Source organism: Varanus komodoensis, unplaced genomic scaffold (genome assembly GCF_004798865.1).
Source record: "Varanus komodoensis strain SLA01 unplaced genomic scaffold, ASM479886v1 scaffold6_4, whole genome shotgun sequence".
NCBI lineage: Eukaryota > Metazoa > Chordata > Lepidosauria > Squamata > Varanidae > Varanus > Varanus komodoensis.
The window spans coordinates 3,331,061-3,344,721 of NW_025336347.1; the positions used below are offsets into that span (position 1 = coordinate 3,331,061).

Sequence of the window (13,661 nt, forward strand, 5' to 3'; positions counted from 1 at the left end):
GTAACTAATGAGGGCACAGGGCCTCTGTTCAACTAAACAACAGCCTTTTACATGTACTACTGTATATCCTGGATGGGAGATACAGACCCTTGCCTTCCTGTGCACTCTCTATGGCTGCTCTTGAATGTGCCACAGCAGCAAAACGATCAGCAGCTTGCTGCTAAAATGTTGTGGCATACCAGAAGCAAAAAAGGATCTATTTGGATTTTAAACCAAGTTAGATAGGGTAGCAGCAAATATCTTATTGCTGCCACTACATAATCTACTTTGTGGGGCAAGAGGGCAGCCTAGCCCCTAGAAAGTTCCAGGTGGGAACAAAATTAACCTCTGGAAAGCCTGAAGTTGCTCATTCCTATTGTACATTTTCAACTGAGAGCCAAAAATTGCTTTGGAAATAAGTGAAAGTTTATAGGAATTCTAAGCCTAAAATGCTGGATTTTGTGTGTGTAGGAGAGAGGGAGAGACAGAATAACTATAGCGGGCTATGTATGTGTTTGTTGGAGTCAAACAAAATTGACCTCAGTAGATATAGAAAACTGATCTAGTTTTGCAGCTTCCTATATATCTACATTAGTTCTGACTAGCTGATGTGATGGAGAATTTTCAAGACTCGATGAAAACACATTCCATTCTGCTGAAACTGTTAACTGTATTGATTTGTATGTGTTAAAAATAAATATGCAAATGCACTGTTAGTTTTTGTTCCAAGTGGGTTCTATCCAGTGGTGGCTTGGCACTAGTGGGAAAAAGCCTCATTTTTGTGATTCCTCCCCTGGCCCCAACTGCAGCTTTTTGTGCCATATTCCATACTGTTCCAGAGAGCCCCGTGACCCTCAGGAACAGCTTTCTGGGAGGGGTGGGCATCCGCAGTGGATGGGAGGGAGGCCAAAATTGGATGCCTCACATTATGTGAGCGTAAGAGTTTCCAAGTTGCAAAAATCCACAGCTGGATACAATCCAAAGTTTTTAAATACCCTGGAATAATAGGCAGTTGCAAGATTGTGGGATAAAGGACTGTGTTGGTTGCCTTAGAAATAGAGAAGGTTTTCTAAAGCCTTGAGGGAGCTAAACCTACCAATATGGATGCCCATCCTATATGGTCAGGACACTGGATGGGGACATCATGAATAGGTATGGACTTCAGCTGTCTCTTATCATTGCCGCATCTTTAAAGATAACACTGCCACCCTGTCTTCCAAAGATATTGTCACAGAAGACTCACTAAAGGATTACAAGGCAACCAAGATCACTATGGCAACAAAGATCCTATCCTTCTCTGACAGCTGCTGTTCTCAAATGATAAAGCAGGCCTCCCCAAGGAAGCTGAAACAATTTCAAGCAAGGCACAAGTTGAGGCAAAATGAAATTGAATCAGAGTTTAAAAAAACCTGTGCAAGATAACATTTAAAGAAGGAAAAAAATGGACAGAATAGAAAAATTCTGGTTGAAGGCACAGCAAAGGTGCTAAAAAAATTATCTCTAGAATCCTTGAATACTAAAGGTATTACCCACTTACTGCTTCAAATCACAAGCTGGGAAATGAAAAGCAGGTTATGTATTTCGACAGATGCTGCTGCTCCTCCTTTTGGGTGAGATGGGTAGCAGGAGAATCTTTCATTGTTAAACTAGTAAAATATTACCCTTCTCATAGACTTATCTAGTATTGGCTTCTTCTTATGTTCCTTTGACAGTAGCAAGATGTACTCTTTGAAACATTCAAAGCAGTTGCTACTTGACAGTTGGTATACTGTAAAATCTGGAAAGTATTCAGCATAGCCATTTCCAAATTGTACATTAAAATGACAAGAAAGTTAGAAAAATGTTGTCTGGCTTGGAGTGATTTCCAGTAATACATCTGCAAGTGAAATCCATGCCATGAGAAGCAGCACAAAATCTGTACTTCAGTTATGCCTAGAAAACTTGACTGTTTTTCTTCTTTTTCCGGAGGGATTCACTGTCAAGGCCTATTCCTACCTTATGGAATAAGACAATGGATTATGGAGTATATTATATTTTTCTCAGCATAGCATGTTGCTTGGATTTTCCATCTTGGGCACCAACATTTCTGAAGCCAAGTTAGAGAATCCCACTCATGTTTCTGTTGCAGAGGCTGTATTTCCCCATGGGCAGGTCATAATGGCATGTTCTCCAAATAAATCAGCACACTTTGATACTTGTGGTATTGTGCTGCTCTTTCTCCTTAGTCCTACTGCTACAGGTATCGATGTGCAGCCCGAAGCCAAAATACGCCTGACAGCTCTGCCTCGAATCTGGGATTTCGCTGTGCTGCTGACACTCTGCCTGACTACTTAAAGTGAGGAAGCTGATGGCTTGGGAGGACTGAGAAATCTCACCGTGGGTGTAAAGAGGAAAATGTCTCTCAAGTATCGGGTCTTACTGAAAAAGGTGAAAATGGAAATTCTGGACGTTTCAGCCAACAACTTTCTTTCTGAATAAAATATCTCGGAAGAAAATAACCTAGATTTCCATTTAATTTGTATATATGGAAATTGTTAATATTTAGGCTACTAAATTTTTCTATATTTAAAACAAATACAGACCATAAGATGTTTGTTTTGTTTTTTAATAAAGGGAAAGCTTATTTAATAAAGGGAAAGCTTGTTTTTTTAATAAAGGGAAAGCTATGCCTTCAATTGCCTAGATTTTTTTTTTTTTACAGAGGCAGTTAGGAAGTAAATATTGGTATTTTTCTTTTAATTAAGGACTGGTTTTATTTCATATATATGGAAATTAATTAAAATATTTCATGAATGAAGGAAAAAATACAGAGATCCTACTGAACCAAAGAGAGTTAAGTCCCTCCGAAATCAATGAGTACTTAACTTATGACTGTCAGATTTGGCTGATTTCAGTGGTACTTAACTGCAGTTAACTTTCTCTGGCCTAACTTGAATGTGTATCTTCTCCTTTCCTTCTTAAGGGTATAATCAAATGCATACTGCATGGCCTGAACATCAATCAACTCCCCTGCTCTTAAAAAATTTTGTTTACTATTTTGCCTGATGAAGAATTCTGGAGTCCTTAAAAGCTTGCATAATATTTTGAGCAGTCAAACAAAGATACTGTATCATTACATATTTTTGAATGTTGTTTGGTTGGGAGGCTACCATGGGTCTTCAATTTTTGTTTGATCTGAAGAATACTAAATGTAGCCATTCAGTAGCAGGATTCTAAACTAGAAAAAGATTATCATGTTCCCCTGAAGTTGGATTTTATTGGAGGGCATATCCCCTCCAGCTATTAGGTAAAACTGCCCTGTTTGGCTTCCATTGACTTTTACCATCTGGTAAACCATCTCAAATTATCTTCAGTTTTGTTCATATTCTCTTTAAAATGCAAAACTGTCTAGTTTGATTTTGCTTCTGTTTCTGTTTTCTGTTGTGATGTATGAATGCAGTCATACAACAAATACTGGCTTGTCAGCCACAAACAACTGAGAAAGAGAACCCATGGTTTGTTGTTGAATTGTGAACTCTGGGTGGTTAAAAATGGGTTGTCATTATGTGGTTTGCACATGTATAGATTGACTACAGATGCAGCAGGCTACAGAGGTGGTGGGCAAGAGTGGAAAATCAAAGAAGAGTATCTAGTCTACAAACCAATAATGCAGACATTTTTTACTGGATTTTAGATTCCTAAACATGGGATATCAACTTTTCTTAGTTTCTTCTTTCCAGCAAGAACTGGTGACTTTGGGCCACTTACAGACTCTCAGCTCAACCTATTTAACAGGGGTGATGTTGTGGGAATAAGACTGAGAGCAGGAGGAGAATGATGTAAGCCACTTTGAGCTCTTTGTAATAAAAAAGGTGGGATATAAATCTAATCAACCAAAGAACTCTTGGGAGGTCTTAGGATCGGTCTGAAACTATCTGTAACCCTGGGTTTGAAAAACTTTATTCTCCTCCTTCCACTTTCCAACTTAACCAAAAGTAAATTCCATGATTTGAACATTTTTTCTCCTCCCACTCTTTGCTTTGTTTACCACTTTGCCCAATCAAGAATTCTGGAAAGCCTGCACAGTATTTTGTCACCATGAATTGCCTTAATTAAAGGTATTAAAATAATACAGTTTTTTGACATTTCTTTCAGAATATTTCTTTTGTCCAAAACAGCTACATATTTTTTAAAATAATACTTGGTCTTGAAACTTAGAAGTAGCTTTGGTAAGCCAGGCAGCACAGCAGTGGTGAATTTGGCAGTTGCAGGAGGATCATGGGGGGATGTGATTGGGGATTGTGCAAAACCATAATGGGGGAGAACCTTATAATATGCCAGCTTGCCTCTTGACAGACGCACCCAGCCTGTGAGCAAAGTGGATCATATGTTTTTCCGGAGCTTCTGTACAGTTTTGAAGATACTTTTAAAGTTCAGTGATGAACATGAAAGGAATATTTTACAGCATACTGCCTAACTTTTGTGCCACAGTAAAAAAAAATACTTTGCACTTTCAGAGTGTTGAGCATCTTGTGCATATCAAATGGTGACACTGACAGTTCAATCTATTTCAGTTCTGGGTTGTCAGAGTCAAGGGATGCACGTGGATACGGCATGGGCATTGTAGGAGAGATTGCCACCTTGTGAAAATGTGCCCTTGGAGCTGGAATTTCAGACTTGGAGTAGCTTTTCTCCTACTTTCGCAGCCAGTGTGGTTCTTCCTATGCTAGCTCTGCCTTTGAGGTCAGAAGACCAATTTAGGAGTTACCATTTGAAGGGCAAGAAGGAGGATATGAAGGGGAGGAGTGACAATCCACCCGGACTCAATGAATACTGGCCTGTCCTCATCATGAACTGGGGTACCTGAAATCGACCATTTGCAGTGCAGAAGACGCATCAAGGAGACCTTCATTTCCGCGTCCCCCTGGCATCAGTAGGATGCTCATAATTCTTCAGGATTACAGGCAGCCACATTGGATGAGAACATTAAAAGATAGCTGAGCATATACAGTATATCACAGAAGTGAGTACACCCCTCACATTTTGTAAATATTATATCTTTTCATGTGACAACCCTGAAGAAATGACACTTTGCTACAATGTAAAGTAGTGAGTATACAGCTTGAATAACTGTAAATTTGCTGTCCTCTCAAAATAACTCAACACACAGCCATTAATGTCTAAACCGCTGGCAACAAAAGTGAGTACACCCCTAAATGAAACTGTCCAAATTGGGCATTATTAGCCATTTTCCCTCCCTGGTGTCATGTGACTCGTTAGTGTTACAAGGTCTCAGGTGTGAATGGGGAGCAGGTGTGTTAAATTTGGTGTTACTGTTCTCACTCTCTCATACTGGTCACTGGAAGTTCAACATGGCACCTCATGGCAAAGAACTCTCTGAGGATCTGAAAAAAAGAATTGTTGCTCTACATAAAGATGGCCTAGGCTATAACAAGATTGCCAAGACCCTGAAACTGAGCTGCAGCACGGTGGCCAAGACCATACAGCAGTTTAACAGGACAGGTTCCACTCAGAACAGGCCTCACCATGGTCGACCAAAGAAGTTGAGTGCACGTGCTCAGCATCATATCCAGAGGTTGGCTTTGGGAAATAGACATATGAGCGCTGCCAGCATTGCTGCAGAGGTTGAAGGGGTGGTGGGTCAGCCTTCAGTGCTCAGACCATACGTTGCACACTGCATGAAATTGGTCTGCAGGGCTGTCATCCCAAAAGGAAGGCTCTTCTAAAGATGATGCACAAGAAAGCCCGCAAACAGTTTGCTGAAGACAAGCAGACTAAGGACATGGATTAGTGGAACCATGTCCTGTGGTCTGATGAGACCAAGATAAACTTATTTGGTTCAGATGGTGTCAAGCGTGTGTGGCGACAACCAGGTGAGGAGTACAAAGACAAGTGTGTCTTGCCTACAGCCAAGCATGGTGGTGGAAGTGTCATGGTCTGGGGCTGCATGAGTGCTGCCGGCACTGGGGAGCTACAGTTCACTGAGGGAACCATGATTGCCAACATGTACTGTGACATGCTGAAGCAGAGTATGATCCCCTCCCTTCAGAGACTGGGCCGCAGGGCAGTATTCCAACATAATAACGACCCCAAACACACCTCCAAGGCGGCCACTGCCTTGCTAAAGGAGCTGAGGGTAAAGGTGATGGACTGGCCAAGTATGTCTCTAGACCTAAACCCTATCGAGCATTTGTGGGGCATCCTGAAACGGAAGGTGGAGGAGTGCAAGGTCTCTAACATCCATTAGCTCCGTGATGTCATCATGGAGGAGTGGAAGAGGACTCCAGTGGCAACCTGTGAAGCTCTGGTGAACTCCATGCCCAAGAGGGTTAAGGCAGTGCTGGAAAATAATGATGGCTACACATAATATTGACACTTTGGGCCCAATTTGGACAGTTTCACTTAGGTTTGTACTCACTTTTGTTGCCAGCGGTTTAGACATTAATGGCTGTGTGTTGAGTTATTTTGAGGGGACAGCAAATTTACACTGTTATACAAGCTGTATACTCACTACTTTACATTGTAGCAAAGTGTCATTTCTTCAGGGTTGCCACATGAAAAGATATAATGAAATATTTACAAAATGTGAGGGGTGTACTCACTTCTGTGATATACTGGAAGTCAAGCAGTCTAGGTGATCTGGGTAAAGCCAACTTTTGGCTAGGCCAAAAACAACAACAACTCGTAAATCAACTCTAGGTTTTAATTCAATTCATATATTCAAGAATCAAGCAGAGATTAGTGCAGAAATGGTCAGTTGCCTTTAAAATAAAAATGAAACCAGAACTGGCTGTCTACAATTTAAGGGAGACAGACAGGACATCAGAGGATTCTGGATTCCCTGAAACAGGGAAAACACCTGTCAGCTGCTCTCTGAGGTTGGTAATTTGACCTCAGGGAATTGGAGAAAGGGAAGTTTCAGTGGGCATGGAAGGGGTCGGACTGGAGAGGCAGGGTCATGAGTCACCCTGCGATCTCTCCAGCTTCCTTTCCTTTTCTTGTGATATTCTTCAGCTAGACAGGCAGATGGGCCTAGCTAGCAAAAACCGGCAAGGCAGAATGACAGGGAATTAAGCCTGCCTCCAAGTTTAGGCCTTGCAGTCATCAATGGCGCAACCCATAGAATTGTGTCCCTAATGTATTTATTATTTCTTCACAGGATTTATGTACCACCCCATATCTGACAAGTTTCTCAAGCACTGGCCAATGACAAGAAAGAAAAAAAGAATAAAAATATAGAATTAAAACATTGTAAGTTAGATTGTGCTAATAAAATCTTGTCTGATCACTCAGGAAAGGAGTGTTTAAAAAAAGAATCCAGTAGGTATCACAAATAAAACAGTATGGGGACCTGAACATTCTGAGAATAACAAGAAAAGGGGATGCTTTGGTGAGCAGAGATGCAACTCATATAGGTACACAGGGTGTTATCACGTTTCTTCCTCTACTCCAGCATGCTCCCCCCACCCCCAAATCTGTTCTAGAGCATATGGGGACTCCTCAAACCATTCAGTGCTATGTACTGGTGGGGGTTCCAGGAGGAAGAGCATCTCCTGAAATGCAAGAGATACGTGCTAGTGAAATGTTTTTGTCCTAGCCAGAGGAAAAACCCAGCGGTCAGAACTATCTGACAAGGACGCAAAACTGCCAGTGATCTTCAGGTTGTATGTATCCTAAATTAAAATGGTAAATAGTGTTGAATTTGAACAAATTGAACTGCCCACTAGCAGTCCTGTTTGGATACTTCTGGTGCCACTTCCCATGTGTTAACTGGAAATTGAAGAACTAACCGGTGAAGGAAATTAGGATTTTAAGGTGCTTTGCCTACCAGAAGTGTTATAGGAAGTAACACCAATCACAGGTAATGCATGGATCATGGTAGGCAGCCAGGTGTCTTCCAGATGGGTTGCACTGCAATGCCCAGTGGCCCCAACCAACGTGGTCAGTGATAGAGGGCCATGGGAGCTGGAGTTCAGCTTACCTGGAGGAGACAGGTTGCCTACCCCAGTATAGATCAGCTCTTGCAAATAAGGACAATTTTTTGCCAGGTATTTCCTCCAAGAAGTTTAAATTAGCATTTCATCTCTTTGGTTTGGATTTCCTAGCTGGTGCTCACTTCAGTATGACTTTGTTTAAAGGCTGATAGACCAGTCAAGATTGCTAGGAGGTGGTGCAGGGCATTTTGTTCTCCTGTTTCTTATGCAGTGGTTCCACTTTATTCCTCTGCTGTACTTTTTAAGCTACACTTTTTTAATTTTAAAAATAAAACTATTTGGCTATAACACTATTAAACTCTCTATAAGCAGTTGTGATTATTGTATTGGCACAACTAATTGCTTGCTTAGCTATCCATGGTTTGTGGCATTTCCTGTCCTAAATAATTGTAAGTTAATCTATGAACTTACTCTTTGTAGTACTAGAGAAGAAGCATCCAAACAAGATGTGAAGATGAAGGAATATGTGGTTTTTGTTGTTTTAGATTATGTCAGAGGAAGTTGTTTTAATCATAATGGAAAGTACTTGGCTATTTTATCAGCCCATAGCCTTTGATTGTGAATCTTGGCTCTCTGAAGTTATCTTCAAACACTTTCCTGTTATGTGTTGTCTCATAACACTGCAGGAGACAGGTTTTGATAGAAACTTTGTCCTACTGCAGTTCTGAACATAGATTAGCTGTACAGTAACTGAGGCACAACTAGATAAATTGAGCATTGACACCCACTGTTAATGTTTGTGCAGCTTCATGCTGAAATCTAGAAGAATCCTCTTTTCTCCCACACACTTTTTGACTGATCCATGGTAACTCAGCAGTATATTCAGTGGGTCTTGTTTTTGAAAGAGATTTCAGGCTATCGTAACCAAGCCTCTCACTCCATTGCTGTAGCAAGAGCAAGATGGAACACCAAGCTCACCATGCAACCTATGCTAGTAATCTAAGTTATTTCCACATGTATAGAAACCTTCATGTATCTCCTAGCTGAAGCTTGTAGTTGGAATATATAGATTTGCGTAGTGATTGTCTGTCTCCATAAAGGGCTATGATAATGGACACTGGGTGAAAGCAGCTGCTTCTTTCAGTACGCAAATGATTTCATAGTTGCAACAGCATAGATGTAGTCTGTGTCTCGCTCTTTTTAATATGCAAATAATTTTGATATAACATAGTCTTCAGAAAAGTGATCCTTTCTCACATTAGTGGCTGATCAATATGTGTAACACTAGTTAGGTCAGTGAAGAACTCCACAAAGTGAGTAAGCAGTGGGGTGATATGCTACAGATAAATAAAATGATGCAAAATGTGGAGAAAGAGGAAAATGTGAAGGTTTAATCTCTCTCTGTTTCATAGCTACAATCTGTATGGTGGGAGATTAAGAACAGCATCATACTGATTATTAAACTAAAACTCATGTCTAAAAGAGCTGGATGTTGAACTGAACGAAATCCAGTGGTCTCTAATTCCTACTTTGGAACATTTCTAGGCAGTGCTATTTAATATTCCATCAGTGTGAGACAAAAGAAAACAAAATGTTCCCGTCAAGCTCCTGACATATGGCTGAACAAATCTCTTGCATGGGACCAGATCCTCCCCAATGTGTTGACAAGTCTGAAATAACAAGGGGCTGCTGCGTCTAGCTGCTCATCTGTAAGAGGAGGATATAGGGAAGCTCGTGACGGCACTTCTAGAGCTCTGCCTTTGGTAAGCGTGGCAGTCTTCCGTGCCTGTGCACTGCGGCCTTGCGAAGTGCATGATGCAGCTGTTCTTGGTTGTCCAAAATGCCTCCAGGGTGCCAAACTGCACACTCCTTATCAGTGTTTATTCCAGGTTTCTGAGGGCTTTGGGAAAAGAACTCTCAGTGGCCCCCCCTTCTGTGGTGCGTCTGCCTTCTTTCCACCATTGCCACCAGCTGGCACTGTTTTTCCTCCTCTTCGTTCCCATCACTGCTGCCATTGTGTGCTCGACAAGAAGAGGATCTACTGCCCACCATCATCTGGGCCAGAACAAAAGGGCAAACAAGCAAGCAACAGTGGAGCAAGTACAGAGGGCTCCTTTCAGCAGGTCCCTCCCTCCTGAAAATGCTTAATGCTGTCCTGCTCCCCAGTGCTGGTCTCTCCTCTTGGCCAGTGTTAAAATAGATAAAACAAGCTGGTTCCTTACACTGTCAACCATCCAGATAGAACTTCCTAGTTCCTGTAGCACCTCATGAGTTATAGGGCAGCATGTGATCCTATTGGGAGGTTGGAAGAGCTCAAAAGCCAAAACTACTCATTTACCTATGGCAACATTGAGAGAATATTTCCATGGATACCTCTCTTGGTACGCAAGGGGCTCCCTGTCTTTTCTGGTTTTTATTTTTATTCCTAAGATTTTTCTTTAAGCTGAGAAGCTGGCATTGTTCAAATTGAACTGCTGCCCTCCAGAGCCATTTTTATCTGGATTCTAAAGAGTGATTTTGCAGTTCGGAGCACTGACTCCTGCCTTGTATTTAGGTTCTCGGAGAGAGAAAGAGAGCAAGTGAGAGAAAAAGATTTAGCCTTACCCATTTGCCTTCTGGGAAATGAGCATTTTGTGACAAAGCAGGTCTCCCAGGATAGTCCTTTTATCAATGGCCATGCACCTGTGGTGCAGCAGCCATTTTGTGTTTAGACAGAGCCTAAATGGCCACAGGATAATTTGCAGTCCTAGCTCCAACATCAAAAGCTTACACAATTGAAGCTGGGACTCTGAACTTGGAACGCCTTGCCCCCATTTGCTCTCACAGCCAGCACAGAAAGCACTGTGCCTGCTGTCTCAAGAGTGACCCCGGAGATGGGATTTTGGGGAGTGGGAGAGTAAGCATTCTCTGCCAGCATATGCAGTATCCTCCCACTCCAAGGCCAAATTACCCATCCAAGTGTTTTGCATGGTGGAAGGAGCAGGGACATGACTTTCCCCTTGGTATGCCAACCCACACTGGTTAATTGAAATTAGGCCCAAGAGCTTCTGATTAGCTTTTTGCAGTCTTGTGTACTTGTTGATATGGACTGATTTCTACTGCTTTGCAGGTAGTAGAAGTCTCTGGTCTCATCTACCTGTCATCTAGAAAGTACATTGAGGTTTAGTTCTCAGTAAGTCCTCAAGAGTTTCAAGTCAAATGCATGGTAATGCTGGGGCTGTTGCTGTTTAATTAGACTATCCAAAGCACCGCATGTGGCCAACACAGGGTTGCCATTTACTTACTACATACAGCCTTTGCTACAATATAATAATATTATTACTTTTATACCCCCATTCTTCCTCTTTGGAGGAACCCAGGATCGCTTACATTACATCTTCATTCTTCTGTCCCCTCCATTTTATCCTGATGCAGATTTGGTTGAGAGTCCATGAATGGCCCAAGGTTACCCAGTGAATTTTATGGCTGATTTGAGACAAGCAAATTCCAAGTTAACAGCATGAATACTGCTGGACAGCCTGTAATAATAATGCAAGCTCTGTGTGTATGCTGCTTCCCAGAAATTAGACACTTAATCCATTGCAAATTATATTCTAAATGACCATTCCCTTTTTAAAATGGGAAATGGTCCCTCCCAAAAAGTGGCTATTGTCTGAATGGGCTCCAATTTAAGAAAACAATACACACACGCAAATATATAAAATGATGAGAAAGCACTTTGCAGGGCAGTGGATTTCAGGCTATTTCAAAGGCTCCTGAAAAGGCAACAGTAGCTGCAGTGTTATGATAAGATTAGCTAATGCCTTCATCTGTCAGCTGCACAGAGGATTTTTCAAACTGGTCTTGCCAAGAGAGTAATGGGGAAAATAAACTTGTCAAATGCTGACAATAAGAACACCACCTATAGTCAAAGAGAACAAAATGGAAATTAACATCCTCATTCTTTTCCCCTGTTAATAGGTTCTTTGATTTTGGCTTTCAGTTCATGATTACGGGCTTTTCCGTTTGAAACTGAAACGTGGGGTTGTTGCAAATTTATTATACAAGAGAATATGACCTTTTGAAGAACAGAATTGCTGTTGCAGGAGAATTGTATTTTTCTAGCAGTTGGAGTACTCTGCCCGGGAGTAAAGACTCCATTAGAATTTCTATCTTGTTCACCTCACATGAAAGTTCTGTTGCTACAAGATATCAAAGTATCTTCAAATCTAAGCGTACACTCACATGAAGCAGCCTGGGGACTTCAAAACTCCCCCATCCTTCTTTCCTTCAACTTCTTTAAAAGTAAGTATCTCCCCAAGCAGCTAGGAAGTACAGCTCTTGACACGGACTTTCTCAACTGGAAATTTTCTCAGGAAAGGGTGCATTGTGGTCACATAACTTGGTGGTCACATAGCTTAAAAAATAATAAGATGGCTGCCCCTTGGAAGTGGCCATGGGTGGTTTAATTTTTTGCCGAGGCCAAGACAGGCAGCGTCAGCCAATGAAAGCAGGAGCACAACTCTTGGAAAATGCCACTTATGAGGATTCCTCCTACCATCTTCTGAGAGAACTTATATCTTAAGAGTATGAACAGTCTAATTATGCTTATGATCAACTAATCTATTGATGCAATAAGAGCCTGGAATAAAGCTAGTTGTGAAATTGCTTGTTAACTTGATTTTTATTGTGATATTAATAGTGTGTTTTATTATAGTCAGGTCCTCACCTTTCCATTTCATCCTGACGTAGGACGCAAATCAGTTGCTCTCATTTATTGTGCTGAAATAAGGTATGAAGAAAGGTGTTGCTCTGTTCCACATGGTGACAATCTGAACAGGAGCAACTCTTACATTTGTGCAGCCTCTACACACGAGTCAGGATCCTGGAAAAACCAGTTTTCAGTCCTGTGGAGTGCCTCCACTGATACACGAGGCATTTCTTTTCTGACTACATGTAGTGCTCATGAGCAGGGCAGGGCAGAGTAAGCAGAACACTCAAGGTCGTCTGGTGACTGGCCCAAAGTCTGGCAAGTGTAAGCCCAGTGGCCCAAAGTCTGGCAAGTGTAAGGGGCAATACAGAGTTGGGCCATGCTAAGAACAACGGGCCTTTTTCTGTCTAAGCTTGCACAGGATTCAAGCAATATTTTATTTCATGGTATTTCGTTTTGAAATGACTCCATTCTCACACATCTCTTCTGAAAATATCAAATATGTAATAGATTCCTCCTCTCAGTAACACTTTGTTGCTCGTGTGTTCCTATCATCTTTAAAAAATTGAATTATGTCAACAAGATTTTAGAAAATAGCCTTTAATTTAAAATACTTCTAAAACGTCTTTCAGGGCAGAAGCCCTCCCATGGCAGGCGGAATTACTGGGAAAAGTTCAGAACTCCAGTTGCTTTCTTGCCATCACTAGTATGGTGCAAATTGATTAGTCACTACATTTATACCTAAGACCAGTAAGGGCACAATGCACATAAACCTTCAAACGTGGAGGTTGATGTGCACCCAGTGCACAGAGTAAGGCATGAAAGCAGTAATCTCTACTGCAGAGACTTGTTCTGTGTATTTAATCTCAATGGTCACTTTTGTTTAGATGAAGCACTGGGAAAGGGGAACAGGAAGGGTTTGGGGCCCTGGTAGGAAATGTCATCTGTAGTAGGCCCTAGCTCCCTGCGCCCAGCATGTTTCTTTCGGCCCCAGGTGTAATCGGGACAGTGTGAGCCCCTGGCAGCACGGCTCCGAAGCTGCTGGGGCTCAGAATGAT

General features: G+C 41.7%; 1 protein-coding gene across 4 annotated transcripts in view; it reads left to right on the plus strand.

The window, feature by feature from the left end:
- The window catches only part of SUMF1 (sulfatase modifying factor 1), a 77,323-nt gene extending 69,958 nt beyond the window's left edge, over positions 1-7,365 (plus strand). For 2 of the 4 annotated variants that reach the window (XM_044451903.1, XM_044451901.1), the window contains exon 9: positions 2,205-4,085. In XM_044451903.1, coding sequence (XP_044307838.1) covers positions 2,205-2,318 — 114 coding nt within the window. In that variant the 3' untranslated portion in view covers positions 2,319-4,085. Of the gene's footprint in view, positions 1-2,204; positions 4,086-7,138 lie in introns of those variants that run through there. The other 2 variants (XR_006416783.1, XR_006416782.1) reach the window with 2 other exon arrangements.
- The last annotated feature ends 6,296 nt before the right edge of the window (positions 7,366-13,661 follow it).